At 42.5% G+C, this 23448-nt stretch overlaps 3 protein-coding genes across 11 annotated transcripts in view; 1 reads left to right on the top strand and 2 right to left on the bottom strand.

Moving 5' to 3' along the window:
- zdhhc2 (zDHHC palmitoyltransferase 2) overlaps nt 1–3666 on the top strand; it is a 38893-nt gene extending 35227 nt beyond the window's left edge. For both annotated transcript variants that reach the window (XM_014212831.2, XM_014212830.2), the window contains 4 exons: nt 348–440; nt 1101–1219; nt 2000–2078; nt 2187–3666. In XM_014212831.2, the coding sequence (XP_014068306.1) occupies nt 348–440; nt 1101–1219; nt 2000–2040 (253 nt within the window). In that variant the 3' untranslated portion in view covers nt 2041–2078; nt 2187–3666. The remainder of the gene's footprint in view (nt 1–347; nt 441–1100; nt 1220–1999; nt 2079–2186) is intronic.
- Nucleotides 1–16227, bottom strand: part of cnot7 (CCR4-NOT transcription complex, subunit 7) — a 34206-nt gene extending 17979 nt beyond the window's left edge. The window contains exons 1-7 of one of the 5 annotated variants that reach the window (XM_014212832.3): nt 15943–16227; nt 15131–15343; nt 14821–15014; nt 13371–13532; nt 10022–10166; nt 9733–9843; nt 3875–4580 (exon numbers count right to left, since the gene is read on the bottom strand). In XM_014212832.3, the coding sequence (XP_014068307.1) occupies nt 4449–4580; nt 9733–9843; nt 10022–10166; nt 13371–13532; nt 14821–15014; nt 15131–15247 (861 nt within the window). In that variant the 5' untranslated portion in view covers nt 15248–15343; nt 15943–16227 and the 3' untranslated portion in view covers nt 3875–4448. Of the gene's footprint in view, nt 1–3874; nt 4581–7337; nt 9453–9732; nt 9844–10021; nt 10167–13370; nt 13533–14820; nt 15015–15130; nt 15344–15942 lie in introns of those variants that run through there. The other 4 variants (XM_082956021.1, XM_082956022.1, XM_014212834.3 and 1 more) reach the window with 4 other exon arrangements.
- A 680-nt stretch (nt 16228–16907) lies between these two features.
- The window catches only part of mtmr7a (myotubularin related protein 7a), a 38797-nt gene continuing 32256 nt past the window's right edge, over nt 16908–23448 (bottom strand). For 3 of the 4 annotated variants that reach the window (XM_014212824.3, XM_014212826.3, XM_014212825.3), the window contains 5 exons: nt 22368–22417; nt 22024–22224; nt 18586–18720; nt 18276–18402; nt 16908–18121 (listed from right to left, as the gene is read on the bottom strand). In XM_014212824.3, coding sequence (XP_014068299.1) covers nt 17768–18121; nt 18276–18402; nt 18586–18720; nt 22024–22224; nt 22368–22417 — 867 coding nt within the window. In that variant the 3' untranslated portion in view covers nt 16908–17767. Of the gene's footprint in view, nt 18137–18275; nt 18403–18585; nt 18721–22023; nt 22225–22367; nt 22418–23448 lie in introns of all 4 variants that reach the window. The other variant, XM_014212827.3, reaches the window with a different exon arrangement.

Here is a 23448-nt window from a genome sequence, read left to right as displayed (position 1 = left end):
CATCTGGTCTCCCATCCAGGACCAACCCTGTTTAGCTTCAGAGGCAAGCCAGCAGTGGGATGCAGGGTGGTATGCTGCTCGCAAATAAAATATCATGCTATCGACTCTTACTGAACCCACCGTGAAAACACTGACATTCTCAGCTAAACAGAAAGGTCTGGCAAGGCTCTGGACTATACTCTGGGGCTGACAGTGACAGAGAGGAGGGGAGAAGAAAGAACTTGAACTCAGTAGTGAACTATGGGGGCAATGAGGGGACAATGTTTCTAAGCGTGAGAGGAGGTTAGTTAGTTGTTAGGAGGATGAAGAGGAAGACTTTTAAACACGGGATTGTGTTTTGTGTTTAGTCTGGGTGATGGGTGCTCCTTCCCAACCTGTCTGGTGAACCAGGATCCTGAGCAGCCCACCTCTCCTGGACACAACCCCCCTCCCAACAAGACGTAAGTATTCATCTCCTGGACACAACCCCCCTCCCAACAAGACGTAAGTATTCATCTCCTGGACAAAACCCCCCTCCCAACAAGACGTAAGTATTCATCTCCTGGACACAACCCCACTCCCAACAAGACGTAAGTATTCATCTCCTGGACACAACCCCCCTCCCAACAAGACGTAAGTATTAATCTCCTGGACACAACCCCCCTCCCAACAAGACGTAAGTATTAATCTCCTGGACACAACCCCCCTCCCAACAAGACGTAAGTATTCATCTCCTGGACACAACCCCCCTCCCAACAAGACGTAAGTATTCATCTCCTGGACACAACCCCCCTCCCAACAAAACGTGTTTTAATCTCCTGGACCCCCCCCCCAATACATACGTTTTAATCTCCTGGACACCCCCCCCCCCCCCCCCAATACATAAGTATTAATCTCCTGGACACAACCCCCCCCTCCCAACAAGACGTAAGTATTCATCCCTCACAGGAAATCACTGTCCTGCCTACACTCTTCATACATTTGGTCCTTTTCCATAAAGATGGTTTTTGGATACAGATGTGAGAGAGTACTTTAGAGTACTTTTCTAACAGTCATAGTCCATTGAAATCCATTCATCTACTGATCCTGCCTAATGGTTTGTCCTGTGTTGTGTTGTGCAGTGTTGTTGGAGAGAGCCACCAGTTCCCAGCCAAACCACTGAGGGAGTCCCAAAGTCGACTGCTGAACAGCGCCCCCTCCTGGACAGAGAATGGGGGAGCAGAGGACAAAGAGAGACGGGGTGAAGGCTCAAATATCTGATGGGAGCCGAGCACACCCTAACCTTATCTTCATGTCCAGATCCCGATTCAACCCTAACCTTAGCTTCATGTCCAGATCCTGGTTCAACCCTAACTCCATGTCCAGATCCCAGTTCAACCCTAACCTTAGCTTCATGTCCAGATCCTGGTTCAACCCTAACTCCATGTCCAGATCGCGGTTCAACCCTAACTCTAGCTTCATGTCCAGATCCTGGTTCAACCCTAACCTTAGCTTCATGTCCAGATCCTGGTTCAACCCCAACTCCATGTCCAGATCCCAGTTCAACCCTAACTCTAGCTTCATGTCCAGATCCTGGTTCAACCCTAACTCCATGTCCAGATCCCAGTTCAACCCTAACTCTAGCTTCATGTCCAGATCCTGGTTCAACCCTAACCTTAGCTTCATGTCCAGATCCTGGTTCAACCCTAACTCCATGTCCAGATCCCAGTTCAACCCTAACCTTAGCTTCATGTCCAGATCCTGGTTCAACCCTAACTCCATGTCCAGATCCTGGTTCAACCCTAACTCTAGCTTCATGTCCAGATCCTGGTTCAACCCTAACTCTAGCTTCATGTCCAGATCCCAGTTCAACCCTAACCTTAGCTTCATGTCTACATCCCGTTTCAACCCTAACCCTAGCCATGACCCTAACCCCAGATTTATGTCCACTGTTTTTTACTTTTAAATGTTGTCTACAAATCATTATTCTTGGACCATTCTCCAATAACTGTATTAACTGTATGCATGCTGTGTTTTTCAGGCACAAGTAACCCAGCAATGGCCATAGAGAATGAAACATAACCACGGTGAGGAATGACGCCTTGTACGTGGAATCATAGGTGAGTTGAAAATTTCTCAATATTTTAAAAATATTATCCATAAAGCTTGAGGTAAAAACGATATGGTTTATTTCTAATGTATCACATAATGCTTATTTCCTTCAACAGGTCTATGGTGATCCCAGTGTTCAGCGTGCCTATGAGAATGTGCAGTTGTGATATCACCATAACCTGTCATCTTTCTTACCATAACACACTGCTGTAGTTAATTGTTGCTTAGAAGGGCATAGTTTACTGTTGTTTTTGCTCTCACCAGTATCATTGGAAACAGACGTAACATTTGAATCCAACTAAACATTGTTATTGTTTCTAAAGAAATAATTTAACGTGGTGAAAACTGGTTTCCTGAAGGCTGAATATTGAGTATGAGATCAAGTTGTGGCCTCGGAAGATTGAAGTTGCATTCCAATTACTTGCCGTGTTTTTGCAAGTTTGGATCTGAAAAGCATAAGAATAGAATGAGAAGTGTTTTATTTTCACTTTGTATAACAAACAGGTGGTTGGTCTAAGAAGCGACATTTGTATGTGTTCAGTACATCTATATTATTTTAGTAAAGGACCATTGAATTATTGTTGTATGATTTGATTATCTTGGACTTTGTCTTCAAATTAGTCTATTTTTACTTGTGTAATGTCTAAACTAGAATGACTAACTTGTATTTGTGATTATTGACAGAAACAGTATAAATATTCCATTTGAATGTCATTTTAAAATTTGCCAATACTTAATCCTAACCCAACACGCAAAGATGTATGATAGTGAATGTTGATTCTATGATTGTATAGACATATTTTAAGAGTAAAAGCTGCTTTGTGTGTGTGATTATTGGATGAGATATGCAGTGTTAGGCTTTTTATGGCACTGAACATGAAAGAAGTATTGAAGAGATTAACTGTTGTGATTAAAAGAAAAAAACCTTCAATTAACTGATGCATGCTTCATACTCAGGATGCTAACAAAACATAAGAAAGTAAATAGTTCCATGTATTATACCAGTTTCTCTCTCTTGGAAATGCGGTAAAATCACTGTTGCATAATAATCATTTGAATAAGGGCTATATTGATATTCTTTGATTTGAAAGGATTCCTGTGTTCCTCTGGCCATACCATTGGCTCTTAGACATCACCAATCAGTCTTATTTTTTGATATGTCAGTGTGCTTGCCATGTCAAGTATTCCTGTAGTGCTGTTTATTGTCAAACTGCCAGCCAAAGATCCTGTTTTTCTCCAGAGGCCTGACACACTGGCCTATGATCTTCAAATCCAAGCCTCAGTTTCAGAATGTTTGCTGCATTCTCAATTCAACTCCATTAAAATATGGAAGTGCTGCAGAAATAATACAGCGATTGCTCCAGCTGTTCCATTCTTTGTGAATGTTCTGTTCTGATTGTACTCCTTTGGTCATTTTAAATTACATTTTATGTTTGGAAATGAGTCATCAGCATCAGTTAGCATTGGTTTTCCTTTTGGTAAATGGCTCAAATGTATGCAAAACCTTGTCAATCTATATTTTTTTAATTACCTTTATGAACATGTGAGGCTATGTACTGTACTGTGATGCCTTATCAGATAAATACATTGATGCCATATTCTGCCTGTTTATATTGATATTGAATGTTCTTGTACCTTTCTCCCATATCGGTCTCAATAGCCTATAAGGTATATCATTTAAAATATGACTCAAACAGATTTCAAACTCACTCAAATCAAGTTATTATATGTTAGAAAAGTTTGAAGCCTTTATTTACAAAAGCTTTAAAAACAATCTCTCTTATATTGCATATTTGTTTTTACATATATGGGGGGGGGGGGGGGGGGGGGGTCTCGTCACATGAAAACAACCAACCAGTACAATAAATTAAATATTAAAATAACATAAAAAAAAATGTGGCTACTATTAAGGCTAAGTTTGGTGAAAAAAAAATACTTATTTTCATAATAAAGACAGATGTTAAGTGAAAAAAATTGAACTTAGAGAAGGCAACAAAGAGGAGCATACCAGAAAAACGTAGCTTTTCATATAAAATCAAGGATCTGGTTAGGAGCTTTAAAGTGCAAAATTTCTACAGAAAATGTTTGAAAAACTAAAATCCCTTGTTTTCTCTTCAAGCGCTTCATGTGAAATCTAAATGAACCAACCAGCCCCTCTAAACTGCTTTCATAGAAAAAACATGATTTTAAGCACAAACACAAACCTTGGGTACGTCTGGAGATAGGAACTATTGAACCACCAAATTCACCAACCACCTAAAGTGAGAAGCGCTTATGACAAAGAGCTTCCGAAATGATATATATGCGCTTTTGTTCTTTCATTATTCCAATCGTCGTAGTAAATGACTAGAGCATCCAGAAAGATCCCAGTGATGATGTCATGACAGCTGTTTATTGGCTTCCTCCTCGTAGGCGTTCCCTGTGCCGTTCTGGACGTATGCAGAGCCTGAACCCAGCCCGTACAAGTGACCACAGTACTTTGCATCGTCGATATGATCCTCAAAGAACATCTAAGAAAATATGTGATGTCATCAGATACAGGAAAAAGTATACTAGTTTGTAGCTAGGTTTCCACCCAATTGGCGGCAGATTGTTGAATATTCGCATGACAAAGACAATATGCGCATTCTACCACCAGTGGTGTTTCACCAAACAGACTTGTTGCAACAACAAAAAAAGTGATGACATTGTGCACATAGAATGCACTTTTTCGCTTGAGTTTTCATGTACCGAATAAAAATCTAAAGTTTCATGTGTGCCCATCGCATTTTCAACTCTGTGTTAAATGTACCTACTTTGGTCTTGGCACCTGCGCTGAAGCCAACTGCTGGCTTATTATGGATAAGAACAAGAATATTTTTAATTTGTCAAACGGCAGTCAAGCATCGATCATCATGTCACCAGAATCAGACCCTAGATATTTATTGGAAAGAGCATCAAGATCACCGTGCATTTTCACCACCCTGTGTTATTTCATCTATAGCCTAACATGCTGACCAGACCGGACAAGGAGCGTTGCAAAATAAATTTAGAAATCCATGTTATTTAATAAATTGCACCCACACTGCTCGCGCGCGCCAACGAGCGTCTGCGATGCCAAGGGCTAAAATATAACTCCTTTCTATTTCTTACGCAGATCGCGCTGCAAGTCCTGCCACTCCCATCTCCTCATTGGTTTATAGAAGCAGGTACCCACGTGCCATCTCCTTATTGGTTATACCCACGTGGGTGATTGAAAGACGAAATGTTTTGCCGGTTGTCATGGTAAAAGTGTAGATGCCAATCACCATATAAGTTCAAAGATGAAAAAGCCTGGAAGGAGGAGAGATGACTAGAAACGATTCGTTTGGCCGTTTTATGTGTGGATTAATTGTCGGAGTAGAAGACCTTGTGCAAATTAGCTAGCAAGTGCAGGCTAACTAGCTAAATTGCCATACATGTTAAATGCTTTTTCGACCTGTCCCCAAATTAATGTCATTGGTTCAGAGTTTGTTTTGATATTTTAACCTGCGTGTTGTGATCGCGTTTGGTGTAGGTGGACAAAATACATTTATGTACGATAGCGCACGCGCGCAGCCGGTTTGGGTTCCGTGTAATGAACTGCATGCTTTCCGGAGTTGTAGTGGGAGGACCACACACATCGCGTGACTCCAAGTTTACGTTGATATGATGGTTAATATATTAATATTTGCCCATAAAGGCGTTTCCACCACCGCTTCTCGCATAATTAATTTTACTGAAACAAAAAGATCTTAAGATCAAACGAACAAATTATCTGTCGGAATTTATAAAATTGTACCGAAACTTCCTGTTTCCATCACAGCTGTCAGGATTTTATTTTAATACGGTATGACTTTACTCCCATAAAAACTGTGGATGGAAACGTGGTTAGTGAAAGTAGTATATGTTTCTCTCTTTAATACCATCTGGTGGCTCTTTGAAGAAATGCAAGTTGTGAGTCACCTCCCTGTTCTATGATCCATTCACACAAACATCTCAGTACCAACCCTATTCCCTTTATAGGGCACTACTTTGATCTGGGCCCACAGGGCTCAAAAGTTTGGACACACAAACTCATTCAAGGGTTTTCCTTTATTGTTACTATTTTCTACATTGTAGAAATGGGGCAGCAGGTAGCCTAGTGGTTAGAGCGTTGGGCCAGTAACCAAAAGGTTGCCCCTGAGCAAGGCAGTTAACCCACTGTTCCCCGGGCGCCGAAGACGTCAATCTCAATTACGGCACCTCTCTGATTCAGAGGGGTTGGGTTAACTCATTTCAGTTGTACAACTGACTAGGTATCCCCCTTTCCCAAGAATAATAGTGAAGACATCAAAACTATGAAATAACACATATGGAATCATGTAGTAACCCCAAAAAAGTGTTAAACAAATCAAAATATTTTATATTTGAGATTCTTCAAAGTAGTCCCTCCCTTCTTACTGTTGTTTGTGCCCAATAATGTTTGTACCTTGTTTTGTGCTGCTACCATGTTATGTTGCTGCCATGCTGTTGTTATTTTCTTAGGTCTCTATGTAGTGTTGTGTTGTCTCTCTTGTCGTGATGTGTGTTTTGTCCTGTATTTTTATTACATTTATAATTATTTTAATCCCAGGGGGCAGGACGCCGTTTGGTAAATTGTAAATAAGAATTTGTTCTTAACTGACTTGCCTAGTTAAATAAAATGACAGCTTAGCACACTTGACATTCTCTCAACCAGTTTCATGAGGTAGTCACCTGGAATGCATTTCAATTAACAGTTGTGCCTTGTTAAAAAGTAAATTTCTTTCCTTTTTAATAAGTTTGAGCCAACCAGTTGTTTTGTGACAAGGTAGGGGTGGTATACAGAAGTTAGCCCTATTTGGTAAAAGACCAAGTCAATATTATGGCAAGAACAGCTCAAATAAGCAAAGAAAAATGACAGTCCATCATTACTTTAAGACATGGTCAGTCAATTTCTTCAAGTGCAGTCGCAAAAACCATCAAGCGCAATGATGAAACTGGCTCTCATGAGAACCGCCACAGGAAAGGAAGACCCAGAGTTACCTCTGCTGCAGAGGATAAGTTCAATTGCGTTACCAGCTTCAGAAATTGCAGCCCAAATAAATGCTTCAGAGTTCCAGTAACAGACACATCTCAACATCAGCTGTTCAGAGGAGACTGCATGAATCAGGCCTTCATGGTGAAATTGCTGCAAAGAAACCACTACAGTACCTTGCAAACGTATTCATCCCCTTGGCGTTTTTACTATTTTGTTGCATTACGACCTGTAATTTAAATTGATTTTTATTTGGATTTCATGTAATGGACATACACAAAATAGTCCAAATTGGTGAAGTGAAAAAAAATTACTTGTTCCATAAAATTAATTTACAAAAAATTTAAAACGTAGAAGTGGTGAGTGCATATGTATTCCACCCTTTACTATGAAGCCCCTAAATAAGATCTGATGCAACCAAATACCTTCAGAAGTCACATAATTAGTTAAATAAAGTCCAGCTGTGTGCAATCTAAGTGTCACATGATCTGTCACATGATCTTAGTATATATACACGCACCTGTTCTGAAAGGCCCCAGAGTCTGCAACACCACTAAGCAAGCAGCACCATGAAGACCAAGGAGCTCTCCAAACAGGTCAGGGACAAAGTTGTGGAGAAGTACAGATCAGGGTTGGGTTATAAAAAACTTGGAACATCCCACAGAGCACCATTAAATCCATTACTAAACATGAAAAGAATATGGCACCACAACAAACCTGCCAAGAGAGGTCCGCCCACCAAAACTCACAGACCAGGCAAGGAGGTCATTAATCAGAGAGGCCACAAAGAGACCAAAGATAACCCTGAAGGAGCTGCAAAGCTCCACAGTGGAGATCGGAGAATCTGTCCATAGGAACACTTTAAGCCGTACACTCCACAGAGCTGGGCTTTACGGAAGAGTGGCCAGGAAAAAGCAATTACTTAAAGAAAAAAATAAGCAAACACGTTTGGTGTTTGCCAAAAGGCACATGGGAGACTCCCCAAACATATGGAAGAAGGTACTCTGGTCAGATGAGACAAATGTAGCTTTTTGGCCATCAAGGAAAATGGTATGTCTGGCGCAAACCCAACACCTCTCATCACCCGAAAACAACATCCCCACAGTGAAGCATGGTGGTGGCAGCATCATGCTGTGGGGATGTTTTTCATTGGCAGGGACTGGGAAACTGGTCAGAATTAAAGGAATGATGGATGGCGCAAAATACAGGGAAATTCTTGAGGGAAACCTGTTTCAGTCTTCCAGAGATTTGGACGGAGGTTCACCTTCCAGCAGGACAATGACCTTAAGCATACTGCTAAAGCAACACTCAAGTGGTTTAAAGAGAAACAATTAAATGTCTTGGAATGGCCTAGTCAAAGCCCAGACCTCAATCCAATTGAGAATCTGTGGTATGACTTAAAGATTGCTGTACACCAGCGGAACCCCTCCAACTTGAAGGAGCTGGAGCAGTTTTGCCTTGAAGAATGGGCAAAAATCCCAGTAGCTGGATGTGCCAAGCTTATAGAGGCATACCCCAAGAGACTTGCAGCTGTAATTTCTGCAAAAGGTGGCTCAACAAAGTATTGACATTGGGGGGGGTGAATAGTTACGCATGCTCAGGTACTGTTTTCTTTATCTTACTACTTGTTTGTTTCACAATAATAAAATATTTTGCATCTTCAAAGTGTTAAGCATGTTGTGTAAATCAAATGATACAAACCCCCCCAAAAAAATCAATTTTAATTCCAGGTTGTAAGGCAACAAAATAGTAAAAATGCCTAGGGGGGTGAATAGTTTCGCAAGCCACTGTACTTAAGAATATCAATAAGAAGAAGAGACATGGAGAGCAATGGACATTAGGCCGGTGGAAATCTGTCCTTTGGTCTGATGAGTCTAAATTTGAGATTTTTGGTTCCAACCGCCGTGTCTTTGCGAGACGCAGAGTAGGTGAACGGATGAACTCCACATGTGTGGTTCCCACCGTGAAGCATTGAGGTGTGATGGTGCTTTGCTGGTGACACTGTCAATGAATTATGTATAATTAAAGGCACACTTAACCAGCATGGCTACCACAGCATTATGCAGTGATACGCCATCCCATCTGGTTTGCGCTTAGTGGGACTATCATTTCTTTTTCAACAGGACAATGACCCAACACACCTCCAGGCTGTGTAAGGCCTATTTGACCAAGAAGGAGAGTGATGGAGTGCTGCATCAGATGACCTGGCCTCCACAATCACCCGACCTCGATCCAATTGAGATGGTTTGTGATGAGTTGGACCGCAGAGTGAAGGAAAAGCAGCCAACAAGTGCTCAACATATGTGGGAACTCCTTCAAGACTGGTGGAAAAGCATTCCTCATGAAGCTGGTTGAGAGAATGACAAGAGTGTGCAAAGCTGTCATCAAGTCAAAGGGTGGCTACTTTGAATAATTTAAAATATATTCTGATTTGTTTAACACTTTTTTGGTTACTACATGACTCCATATGTGTTCTCATATTTGACATCTTCACAATTATTCTACAATGTAGAAAATAGTAAAAAATAAATAAAAACCCTTGAATGAGTAGGTGGTGTGTCATAACTTTTGACTGGTACTGTATATTGAATAGGGTTCCATTTGGGACACACACATGGACAGAGTACCTCTCTCATCTTGAAGAATGCCATGCCTGTCAGTAGTGAGTCTGAGCCAGCTTGGTGCTGGGGGCCAATCCTCTCCAGCTCCAGCTGTTCTGCCACTTCCTGTAGCCCACCCTGTTAATCAAACCACGCCCTGTCACTCACAGATTCTGCTAATCTAGCCATCCGGCCATGTCTATAATGCATTTAAAGGGTTTCGATTAAGACTTGTGGCCTAGTTAGCTCTCTGAAAACTCATTGAATACAAAGCTGAGTAATACTTTATTTAACTGTTATGATGTGCTGAAGTTACCTTGAGGTTTTTGCAGCTCTTCATGAGGTACTTGACATCATATATGATGGGGAAGAACAGGCGAAGGATCTCAAAGAAGTCCACTTCCTCTTCGGGCAGGTTAGAGTTGGACAGAATCTTGATCAGATAGCCAAAGTCATAGCCACTGCAAACAGAAAAATAAACAAAATGCTTCTTAGGTCTAAGATGATTGATTTTAATAATGGTCAAGTCTATACCAGATGTGGCAAATAACATACATATGTGGTTAGAATCTGGATCTGATAAAGATGGCGCCGAAAAGGATGGCTGAAGTTTTACATGCCCCTAACCAACTGTGCTATTTTGTTAGTTTTTGCGTTGTTTGTAACTTATTTTGTACATAATGTTGCTGCTACCGTCTCTTATGACCGAAAATAACTTCTGGACATCAGAACAGCGATTACTCACCACGAACTGGAAGAAGCTTTTTCCTTTAACGAGTCCGACAAGGATATACTGCTTTCCCGGGAACAGGCCCAAATCCCTGTCATTTGCGTGAAGAAAAGACTAAGGAAAAGAGGGCGCAGGTCGGGCTGCCTTCTGAGAATCTGTAGGCGAGCGAGTAAACTCCCAATGCCATCCGTTCTACTTGCAAACATGCAATCATCGGAAAATAAAATTGATGACCTATGATTATCCTACCAACGGGACATAAAAAAACATAATATCTTATGTTTCACAGAGTCGTGGCTGACCGACGACATGGATAATATAGAGCTGCCGTAATTTTCCATGCACCGGCAGAACAGAGAAGAGGCTACGTCTGGTAAGACGAGGGGTGGGGGGGTGTGTCTTTTTGTAAATAACAGCTGGTGCGCAATGTCTAATGTTAAAGAAGTCTCGAGGTATTGCTCGCCTGAGGTAGAGTACCTTATGATAAGCTGTAGACCACATTATCTACCAAGAGAGATCTCATCTATATTATTCGTAGCCATCCATGTACCACCACTAACCAATACCGGCAGTAATACCGCACTCAACCAACTCTCAGGCCATAAGCAAACAAGAAAATGCTCATCCAGAAGCGGCGCTCCTAGTGGCTGGGGACTTTAATGCAGGCAAACTTAAATCAGTTTTACCACATTTTTACCAGCATGTCACATGTGCAAACAGAGGAAAAACAAACAACAAAAAAACTCTAGAGCACCTTTACTCCACCCACAGAGATGCATAAAAAGCTCTCCAACGCCCTCCATTTAGCAAATCTGACAATAATTATATCCTCCTGATTCCTGCTTACAAGCAAAAACTAAAGCAGGAAGTATCAGTGACTTGCTCAATACGGAAGTGATCAGATGACGCGGATGCTACGCTATAAGGACTGTTTTGCTAGTACAGACTGGAATATACTCTGCAATTCATCCAATGGCATTGAGGAGTACACCACCTCAGTCAACGGCTTCATCAATAAGTGCATCGACGACGTCGTCCCCACAGTGACCGTACGTACATATCCCAACCAGAAGCCATGGATTACAGGCAACATCCGCATCGAGCTAAAGGCTAGAGCTGCCGCTTTGAAGGAGCGGGACACTAATCCGGACGCTTACAAGAAATCCTGCTATGCCCTCAGACGAACCATCAAACAAGCAAAGTGTCAATACAGGATTAATATTGAATCTTACTACACCGACTTTGACGCTCGTCGGATGTGGCAGAGCTTGAAAACTATTACGGACTACAAAGGGAAACCCAGACGCGAGCTGCCCAGTGATGCGAACCTAGCAGGCGAGCTAAATGCCTTTTTATGCTCGCTTCAAGGCAAGAAACACTGAAGCATGCACGAGAGCACCAGCAGTTCTGGATGACTGTGAGAACGCTCTGGGTAGCAAGACCTTTAAACAACATTCACATAGCCACGGGGTCAGACAGATTTCCAGAACGTGTACTCAAAATATGCGTGGACCAACTGGCAAGCGTTTTCACTGACATTTTCAACCTCTCCCTGACCGAGTCTGTAATACCTACATGTTTCAAGCAGACCACCATAGTCCCTGTGCTCAAGGAAGTGAAGGTAACCTGCCTAAATGATTACCGCCCCATAGCACTCACGTTGGTAGCAATGAAGTGCTTTGAAAGGCTGGTCATGGCTCACATCAACAGCATCCTACCAGATACCCTAGACCCACTGCAATTCGCATTCAGCCCTAACAGATCCACAGATGACGCAATCGCACTCCACACTGCCCTTTCCCACCTGGACAAAGGAACACCTATGTGCGAATGCTGTTCATTAACTACAGCTCAGTGTTCAACACCCTAGTGCCCACAAGCTCATCACTAAGGTAAGGACCCTGGGACTAAACACCTTTCTCTGAAACTGGATCCTGGATTTCCTGACGGGACGTCCCCAGGTGGTAAGGGTAGGCAACAACACGTCTGCCACGCTGATCCTCAACACTGGGGCCCCTCAGAGGTGTGTACTTAGTCCCCTCCTGTACTCCCTATTCACCCACGCCCGCCATGGCCAAACACGACTCCAACACCATCATTACGTTTCTTGACGACAACAGTGGAAGGCCTGATCACCGACAAAAATGAGACAGCCTATAGGGAGGTCAGAGAACTGGCAGTGTGGTGCCAGGACAACAACCTCTCCCTCAATGTGAGCAAGACAAAGGAGCTGATCGTGGACTACAGGAAAAGGCGGGCTGAACAGGCCCCCATTAACATCGACAAGGCTGTAGTGGAGCGGGTCGAGAGTTTCAAGTTCCTTGGTGTCCACATCACCAACGTACTATCATGGTCCAAACACACCAAGACAGTCCTGAAGAGAACACGACAAAACCTTTTCCCCCTCAGGAGACTGAAAAGATTTGGCATGGGTCCCCAGATCCTCAAAAAGTTCTCCAGCTGCACCATCGAGAGCATCCTGACCGGTTGCATCACCGCCTGGTATGGCAACCAAAAGGCTCCTTAACAGCTTCTATCCCCAAGCCATAAGACTGCTGAACAATTAATTAAATGGCCACCAAACTATTTACATTGACACCCCCCCCCCCCCCCCCCCCCCCCATTTGTTTTGTACACTGCTGCTAATCACTATCTATTATCTATGCAGTCACTTCACCCCTACCTACAAGTACAAATTACCTCAACTAACCTGTACCCCCACACAGACGCCATCCCGGTACCCCTTGTATATGCCCTCGTTATTGTTATGTTCTTGTTCCTTTTTACTTTAGTTAATTTGGCAAAACTTTTTGAACTATTCTTGAACTGCACTGTTGGTTAAGGGCTTGTAAGTAAGCATTTCACGTTAAGGTCTACACTTGTTGTATTCGCCGCATGTGACAAATAAAGTTTGATTTGATTTTAAATGGCCTACCTGTGGAAAGAAAGCCACTTGACGCCCTCACAGAGCACCACTCCTGAGGTCATGAGCAGTTCAGCCAAGTACAATGTCTCGATCCCCTCCTCCTCATGCTTCTTGAACTGGATGCCTGATGTTGTCAAGAGCTCGATGGAGTCCTGTGCATACATGTCCTCCCTGACGATGGAAAGGGAGACACCTGTCACACTCACACCTAGGCTACACATTTATAACAGGGTTTCTTAAACTGTGGGTCGGGACCCAAAGTGGCTCCTGGGCATGTAAGAGGTGGGTCGCGAGTCATGAGAATATATCTATATTAACACAATTTCTTCTTAATTTGGGTCGTTGGAACAAGATATGGGTCACGGGACGATAGTACATTTATATATTTTGTGTCAAGAGCCAAAAAAGTTTAAGAACCCCTGATTTATATTAATGAATGTAATGGCTATAAGAACAAGGGGTACACTAAGCATTACAAAGTTGTTGTTGCTGTGTAAGTGGATGCAGTCCAACTATATATATATATATATCTTCAATGTCTGAGACTGCTGATAAGCCTTTAGGTTTTACTTCCACAATAGAAACAAGTTACATGTAAACAACAAAATACTACTCAAAACACTGTCTTCAGTGCCTCACCAAAACAAACATGAAAATAAAACATTACCTGCGAAAGCATTTATGAAATATGTCAATATAAACATTTGAAAAATGACTTGAGGCACTAGGAGAAAAGCAAGTCAATTAGCTCGTTGAGAAAGTAAGCAGCTCCTCATGTGACAGGTGCAGCCTATTTGGTGGCTCAAGTGAAAGTCTTGGCCACATTGTCCTTTACCTGAACGGTGTGCAGGCAGTGCAGCTTTAGTGTGACAACGTTCACTCCTGTATGGAGGTCCTGAACTAGCTCTGGTCCAGGGCGTTCAATGTGGCTTGCTGACATTGAGCCTTCAAATGGCCTGGCCCAGAACTAGTCATGAGCGTGACCCTGATTGAGTGCAGCATCAACACTGAACATAGGCCTGTTCTTGCCTTGGTTACATACATCATATGAGCAGGTTTGTTTGTGCCTTTGCCCATCAGTCCAGACATGTAAACTAGTCAAACTCCATACTACAATAATATCACCTCAATAACAGACTACATCAAATGGACTTCCTTTTTGTAGTTAACTTTAATGCAGAGATCTCAAGTTATAAAAATGTAATTCCTCAAGAAAGTACCGTACAATACATATAAACATTACAATCATCTTTAAAATCTTTCATGGTAAAAACAAAAAGGTTCTTCCTTTTCTCCTAGTGCCTCCAAAGAGCCGTTGCTATGAAACTTCCCCTGTTCTGTAGGTGCTGTACAAGAGGCAAGTCATATAGAGTCCTCTAACATGGGCAAGTCAAGTCTTGATACAAGACACGAAAATTAGTTGAACAATGATAGACATCATAGAAAGGGGAACGCTTACGTGAGGTTAAACTTAAAATTGAACTGCCATGTTGAAGTTCCCGGTGGATATTCACCCTGTTCATTCATAAAGGTAAGGCCCAGCTGGATAATCTTTAGCAAGTCTACATTACATCGCAGTAACTGGTACTGGTAGTCAGCATTGCTTCTGAACTCTCCAATCGGTCTCGCAACTACACCTGGAAACTCTGTGTCCTATGAACAGAACACAAAGCAATAGAGAAGGCAGAAATGGAGCAGCAGCACAATGTTCAGCACATATCTGTCAGTGTCAACCAAGATGCCTTTGATCAGAACTCTTCATAACTTACCATGGCAATGTAGTTGTATTTTCGAATGACCTGGCGGATCCTTTTGAGTTCTTCATCCAGGTTGTCAGCCCAAACCTCACATATTCTTTGGCTATGATCCACAGTAGCCGCGGGCATAGTGCCAGCTCTACAAGCAAGGCATCAAAAACAAACAAACAAACTCTCAATCGAGAAAATGACCATGGAATTGTGGTCCTTCTTTATTTGTTTGACCTGGAGATAAACAACAAACAATGTCAGGTTACACAATAACCCTGAGATTTCTTGCCACATACTCAATGGTTACATTAAAACATCTAGCTAACGTTAGCTAGATTTGACAGGATAATTACAGACATCTAACGTTAGCTAGCTAATATACTGTGTAACATACTGACTAAGCTAGATAGCGACTGCTGTAGCTAACAATCTTGCTGTTAGGAGAACTTTACTATGTTTTGATGTTATTGGGGCAAATAACTGGCTAGCTACCTTTTTAGCAGTCTGTGATGACAGGCACCCATCTAGTTATCGAACTGAGCTAACTTACCTGTCCCACTAGCTAGTTAGCTAGCAGTTCACTAGCTAATTAGCTAGGAATCTAGAGTGGGGACAGGATGCGTTGCTCTTCAGATACAATGATATCATAGTGTTTCATCGCCTTTTATAATGCCCAACCCTAGCACCTGTCAGCTAACGTTAGCCAGCTGGCTAAAATATGTGGCTGGCTAGCAAATCAAGCTAACCAAGTCCTAATATGGCTTGAATTTCAACCTTCCAGACTTAGCGTTCGCTAAATAAGGGTTGTGAACAGTTCAAAAACTCCCAATTACCTTGTTTAAAAACGGTCAGGGCCTTTTAACTAACTTTTAAACAGTTTTATATTCCAGATACCGACAGTCATTGATATCAACCCACAGCTGCCACCTCTGAACCTCCATTACAACGTCATCACGCAAGTAGTGACGTCACAAAAGTATGCACGTTTGCCTTTGGAGTCCAAGGACCGAAACGTTTGTCAAAAGGTCCAATAGAAACTCTCGTTTTAGTTGTTTTGCAACTGTTTGGACTAATGTATACACCCCTGGTTCCTTTTCATCTCTACGTCTTCTTCTAGGTTTATTGGCAGACTACACCCCAAAATGTGTATTGCCGCCACCTACTGTGCAGGCTGTGGCTCAGTTGGTAGAGCATGGTGTTTGCAACGCCAGCATGGTGTTTGCAACGCCAGGGTTGTGGGTTCGATTCCCACGGGGGGCCAGTACGAGAAAAAAAAATAAAAAGAACTGAAAAAAAAAAAAATATGTATGAAATGTATGCATTTCACTACTGTAAGTCGCTCTGGATAAGAGTGTCTGCTAAATGACTTAAATGTAAATGTTGAAAAAAATGTACATTGTGGGGGTGGGCAAAAATATCCATACAGAGCAGGGCCATAACTACCAGAGGAGAACAACTCCACCTTTGCATTGAGGATTTCAAGCTGAAGGCGGTCCACGGTACTGCAGGCATTGTTTCCAGAAAACAGGATCCCCATTATACTAAGCATTTAGTTGGATGATGTATACAAGGAGTAGGCAACCCTGGTCCAGCATGTGGGAGAAGTTGGAGCTCAGTAATTGAGTTGGAGGGGTATTCAAGTGGATTTTCCCCAGGCGTATGGGTAAATACCACCTTCCCACTTAGTTATGAACGTAGCATAAGCAAGCAGAAAATATCCATCAAAAACTTGAATGTTGAATCAACTTTCATGAATATACTTTTTGTTGATAAGGTAAGGCAAAAGTCTTAATCCCAAGAATGTTCAACCTTTATTTAATGCACAAGTCCTCTTAAAGCTTTATAGTGGTCTTTTCTAGTGAACTTTTAACACAATCAAATAAATCCATTTACAAATTAATTAAATAAAACTAAATATTTATGTTGAAATATTTCTTTGAAATAGGATATAGATTGTAGGACATATTATGTATATTCTTTATAGAAATAAAACAACATGCAATGCTTACAATAGCAGTAGATATTATTCCACAAGACAGTCAGTACCTGTGCTTTGACAGTGAGACCTAAGCTGTTTGAACAGACTTGTGATCATTTTGTTGGGTGAGATGCACAAAGCTCCTCTCCTCCCTGTGTGTCCGTCCCCTAGTACTAGCATGCCAATATCTCCACATGCTACAGCCTGCTGGGTTGGTTCAGTAGCTTCGTGAGTTACAGCATGCACAATGAGCCCAGTGAACCAGATGGACTGGCTTTGGTTATAAAACTACACTAAATTAGGAGAGGTTTACTGCATGAGTGTAATGATACATTTGGCATTTGATATCATGTTTTGGTTTACAGTGCACTTGAAAGATTTTTAGTCCAAATTAAATTTTTAAATATATTATTATCATATTACACATTTGCATAAATATATAACATTAAATATTTTATTTCATTGTAAAGCCTCTGACGAAATCCATTCATTGTTGTAGCTAACTTCTTAAGTATGGAATACCATAAACCACATGAAAAGTAAAAACTCTACACAAATAACACACATACAGATCAGATCCACTATCATTCCCAACAGTTAGTCAGTTTATAATACCCATTGCGCAATTGCCCATTAAAGTGCATCTCTCTTCCCTCTGACAACATTAATGTCACTACTGCTCAGGCAGCAGAGTAGGCAGCCTCATCAGGGTCCTTGGCACTGTCCTCACTTGGCGGGGAGCTGAGGTCTGCTATACCCGACTCTTGTTCATCACTGTTGGTGGAGAGGTCTGGGTCGGAGGGTTTGCGGCGCTCCCCTGGTTGGGGGAGGATCAGGAGACTGCTCTCTGACCCCGTCTGCTGGCAGGGTGATGAAGTGAGGAAGTCTCCCAGTCCGCTGTAGTCCCCTGGGGTGTTGGCCAAACCCAGGCAGCTCTCTGAGGGGGGAGAGGCCCACACCGCATGGCTCCTATCCAGCGTGTTCGTTTTTGTCTGGATGCTCTTCCCCTGCTCCTTCTCCAACATGGCTATTTTCTAGGATGGATAACACTACATAATATTAGAAAAAAACGAAAACAAGAACAGCGACTTCAATCAAATGGCCCTGGTCAAAAGTAGTGCACGAAATAGGGAATAGAGTGTGATTTGGGACATAGCCTATATCATCAGCCCTCCTGTCCTGCCTTACCTCCTCATGGGAGACAAGCTGCTCCTCCAGCTGCTGTGTCTCCTCTCTGACGGCCATCAGGTAGTCTATCACAGACTGGCGAGGATGCATGCCTCTGTCAAAACGGTTGTATAAGGCCCTCCAGAACCTACACACACACACACACACACACACACACACACACACAACACACACACACACACACACACACACACACACACACACACACACACACACACACACACACACACACACACAAATTATACATATTCAATACAGTTGAGAAAAATAGTGGCGAAATACTACTTGTCCTTAAATATGCACAACCTACTTAAAACAGTAGGGGGCGGTAACTGGGCGCAGAACCCCCTGAGTCTGACTGTGGTCAGGTCTGTACAGGGGGTTGATGTGGTCCGTCCTGTTCTCCCACAAGTAGCTCCACAGAGAATGGGTCTTCTCCTGATGCCTGAGAACACAAACACACATCTCACATGTCAACTATAGACACAAACATCACACATGTCAACTAGACACACACATCACACATGTCAACTACAGCCACACACATCACATATGTCAACTACAGCCACAAACATCACACATGTCAACTACAGCCACAAACATCACACATGTCAACTACAGCCACACACATCACACATGTCAACTACAGCCACACATGTCAACTACAGCCACACACATCACACATGTCAACTACAGCCACACATGTCAACTACAGCCACACACATCACACATGTCAACTACAGCCACACACATCACACATGTCAACTACAGCCACACATGTCAACTACAGCCACAAACATCACACATGTCAACTACAGCCACACATATCAACTACAGCCTCACACATCACACATGTCAACTACAGCCACACATGTCAACTACAGCCACACACATCACACATCTCAACTACAGCCACACATGTCAACTACAGCCACACACATCACACATGTCAACTACAGCCACACATGTCAACTACAGCCACACACATCACACATGTCAACTACAGCCACACACATCACACATGTCAACTACAGCCACACACATCACACATGTCAACTAACACAGGAAGCGGTGCAGGTCCTAATCCAGGCACTTGTCATCTCCCGTATGGATTACTGCAACTCGCTGTTGGCTGGGCTCCTTGCCTGTGCCATTAAACCCCTACAACTCATCCAGAACGCCACAGCCCGTCTGGTGTTCAACCTTCCCAAGTTCTCTCACGTCACCCCGCTCCTCCGCTCTCTCCACTGGCTTCCAGTTGAAGCTTGCATCCGCTACAAGACCATGGTGATTGCCTAAGGAGCTGTGAAGGGAACGGCACCTCCATACCTTCAGGCTCTGATCAGGCCCTACACCCAAACAAGGGCACTGCGTTCATCCACCTCTGGCCTGCTGGCCCCCCTACCTCTGAGGAAGCACAGTTCCCGCTCAGCCCAGTCAAAACTGTTCGCTGCTCTGGCACCCCAATGGTGGAACATGCTCCCTCACGACGCCAGGACAGCGGAGTCAATCACCACCTTCCGGAGACACCTGAAACCCCACCTCTTTAAAGAATACCTAGGATAGGATAAAGTAATCCTTCTAACCCCCCCCCCCCCCCCCCCCCCTTAAAAGATTTAGATGCACTATTGTAAAGTGGTTGTTCCACTGGATATCATAAGGTGAATGCACCAATTTGTAAGTCGCTCTGGTTAAGAGCGTCTGCTAAATGACTTAAATGTAAATGTAACTACAGCTCAACACAAAACACACCACACATGTCAACCAGTGGAGGCTTCTCAGAAGAGAAAGGGGAGGACCAAACTCCTCAGTGAATTCGATAAAATATAAATAGTGAAACATTACAAAAGTAATCCTTTTTAGATAAAACTATACATGTCACCAAATAATTGATTAAAAAGCTACAGCTAGTTTCCGTCCTCCTCTGGGTACATTGACTTCAATACTTCCCTAGACTTACACAGTAATTATGACAACTTCCAGAGGACCTCCTCCAACCTATCAGAGTTCTTGCAGCATGAACTGATATGTTGTCCACCCAATAAAAGGATCAGAGAATGAATCTAGTACTGAAAGCATAAGCTACAGCTAGCTAGCACCCAAAATAGTTCTACCTGGAACCAAAAATGGTTCTCCTATGGGGACAGCCGGAGAACCTTTATGGAACCCCTTTTTCAAATAGTTTAGCTATATTTCTAAAAACAAATTCACTTTCACTTACTCCGGCTCAAACAGAGAAGGATGCTATGTTACCTATGGCTATCCAACACTGGAACTCTTCTTAGTCAAGGTAAGCTTTTGGCTTTATTAATTTATTGCCACCTGAGCACGCCAGTGTAATTGCTAAACTGCTTGCTGCTGTAACTGTACACTGTACTGCATGATTGTAGCAGGTTTACTAACGCGTTCGTTCTAGTAGCTATGTTTACTTGACGTTAGCTAATATGGTGACAACGGTATAGCAGTTAAACGGAACCAAACAGAACGAAACGAGGATAAACATACCTACATTTGTCTAATAGAAACACTTGTTGATTACACCCTAGATCAGCTAGATGCAGGCAAGAGTGTGCAAGACAGTATTGAATGTGTCAATGTCTGTCACGTGGATTACTCAAATTTCTCTCGACTTGTGCACCTATGTTGTAAACTTTCATTCATTGGCTAGGTTGTAGCAACCTCATGATGGGTATAGGGAAAATTTGAGTATCATGTAGTAGCCTAAACCTATCGCTGTTACATTGAGCTGGGTGAATGGAATATGAATGACAGTCATCCAATATGCTGTAATAGAAATAAGGCCATTCTCATAAAAACGGCACCGACCAACTACAGCTCAACACAAAATGTAACATTCCAAAATGATTCTGACTGAGAAAGAAAGAATGTGTGTGTGAATTCCTCGTCTCTTTTGTCAGGTCTGACTGAACCTGTTTATATATCTTGTATTGGCTAGTCCAATAGGCCTATTTGTTTAAATCTGTGTCTCATGTTAGGTGAATTTTAACACTAAGGAGATTGACACCAATTCATCTGAAATAATAAGCAAAAAAGCCTTAACATTTCAGTAAATAGTTTAAATTAGTTATGTGTGAAGTCACAGTCAGTTTCAAAAATTCAAGACAAGGAACGGCAAAATGACAGACTTCTATCTATTACATTAGCTCCACCCTCTCCTTCTGGTTATTACCTAAGCCCCGCCCTCTCCTTCTGGTTATTACCTTACCTCTGCCCTCTCTTTCTGGTTATTACCTAAGCTCCGCCCTCTCCTTCTGGTTATTACCTAAGCTCCGACTTCTCCTTCTGGTTATTGCCTAAGCCCCGCCCTCTCCTTCTGGTTATTACCTTAGCTCTGCCCTCTCCTTCTGGTTATTACCTAAGCCCCGCCCTCTCCTTCTGGTTATTACCTTAGCTCTGCCCTCTCCTTCTGGTTATTACCTTAGCTCTGCCCTCTCCTTCTGGTTATTACCTTAGCTCTGCCCTCTCTTTCTGGTTATTACCTAAGCTCCGCCCTCTCCTTCTGGTTATTACCTAAGCTCCGACTTCTCCTTCTGGTTATTACCTAAGCTCCGACTTCTCCTTCTGGTCATTGCCTAAGCCCCGCCCTCTCCTTCTGGTTATTACCTTAGCTCAGCCCTCTCTGTCTGGTTATTACCTAAGCTCCGCCCTTTCCGTCTGGTTATTACCTAAGCTCCGCCCTCTCCTTCTGGTTATTACCTGAGCTCCACCCTCTCCTTCTGGTTATTACCTTAGCTCCATCCTCTCCTTCTGGTTATTGCCTATGAAGTTTCCGTACTGGCAGGAGTAGATGTGGTTGTGGATGGTGATGAGGAACCTCTCATTGTACTCGAAGGCACAGGGGAACTGCTCCGACAGCTGCCACACACACTCCAGGAACTGGTCTATGACTGGGGACACCTCCTTGGGGTCTCCATCCAGGTGGTTGTATCTGAGGGGAGAGGGCAACATGGCATATGGAATCAGTCAGAGCCTGTGTCCCAAATGGCACCCTATTCCCTATATAGTGTACAACTTTTGATTTTGTTGTTAAAGGAAATAATTATATCTGCAAGAAAACACAATAGTTCACACCTGTGAGAAAACTTGTGTCCAAAGGAAACCCAGTCTCTTTCAATGAGAACCTGAATACAGGGGAATAAAATATGATTTACTTATGCATGAGGATGCCAGAAGGTGTTATTTGTATATAACTTGGGTCTAAACCTGTTTCATCACTTTCATCTTTGTTTCACCGCTTACACTTGGACAGTAAAGAGTACAAATATTAGAGAGAGAGAGAGACAGTTTGTACCATGAGAGAGCTTGAACTTCCTCACCCAATGTGTGGGGTGGTTTTCTACTAAGTCTCAAGATGATTGTAAGAAGTCAGGCTTCCTGTCGCAGTAACTTTTTTTCCATGGAGATGCCTTTTGGCAGAAACCCAGTCAGACAGAGCAAATCCTCATGATCAAAGAATCCAGAACCATAAGCACAGCACGGACCTACTTACATTACCATCCAAGAGGACGTGATCAACTACAATCACACCGTAATTGAACAGTATGTCAACATCAATGTGCTTACATGTCAATAAAAATGTGAAAAACTTAAACATAGCCAGAAACAAAGGCAAAAGGAATGTTCTTCATTTCAAATGAAGAGCCATATATTCAAACACATATTGAGTGCTAGTGGCTACTAGGTAGAGGAGGCTTTAAAGATGAATCATTAGAAACCTGCTGATCACGTGTTAAGAGCTGTTTGTATGATATAATAGTTATGGTAATTATTTCTATGAATATGACATACAGTGGGGGGGAAAAGTATTTGATCCCCTGCTGATTTTGTACGTTTGCCCACTGATAAAGAAAGGATCAGTCTATAATTTTAATGGTAGGTTTATTTGAACAGTGAGAGACAGAATAACAACAAAAATATCCAGAAAAACGCATGTCTAAAATGTTATAAATTGATTTGCATTTTAATCAGGGAAATAAGTATTTGACCCCCTCTCAATCAGAAAGATTTCTGGCTCCCAGGTGTCTTTTATACAGGTAACGAGCTGAGATTAGGAGCACACTGTTAAAGGGAGTGCTCCTAACCGCAGCTTGTTAACTGTAAAAAAGACACCTGTCCACAGAAGCAATCAATCAGATTCCAAACTCTCCACCAT

This window comes from Salmo salar, chromosome 09 (genome assembly GCF_965601325.2).
Source record: "Salmo salar chromosome 09, fSalSal1, whole genome shotgun sequence".
Taxonomy (NCBI): domain Eukaryota; kingdom Metazoa; phylum Chordata; class Actinopteri; order Salmoniformes; family Salmonidae; genus Salmo; species Salmo salar.
This window is presented reverse-complemented; position numbering and strand designations above follow the sequence as displayed.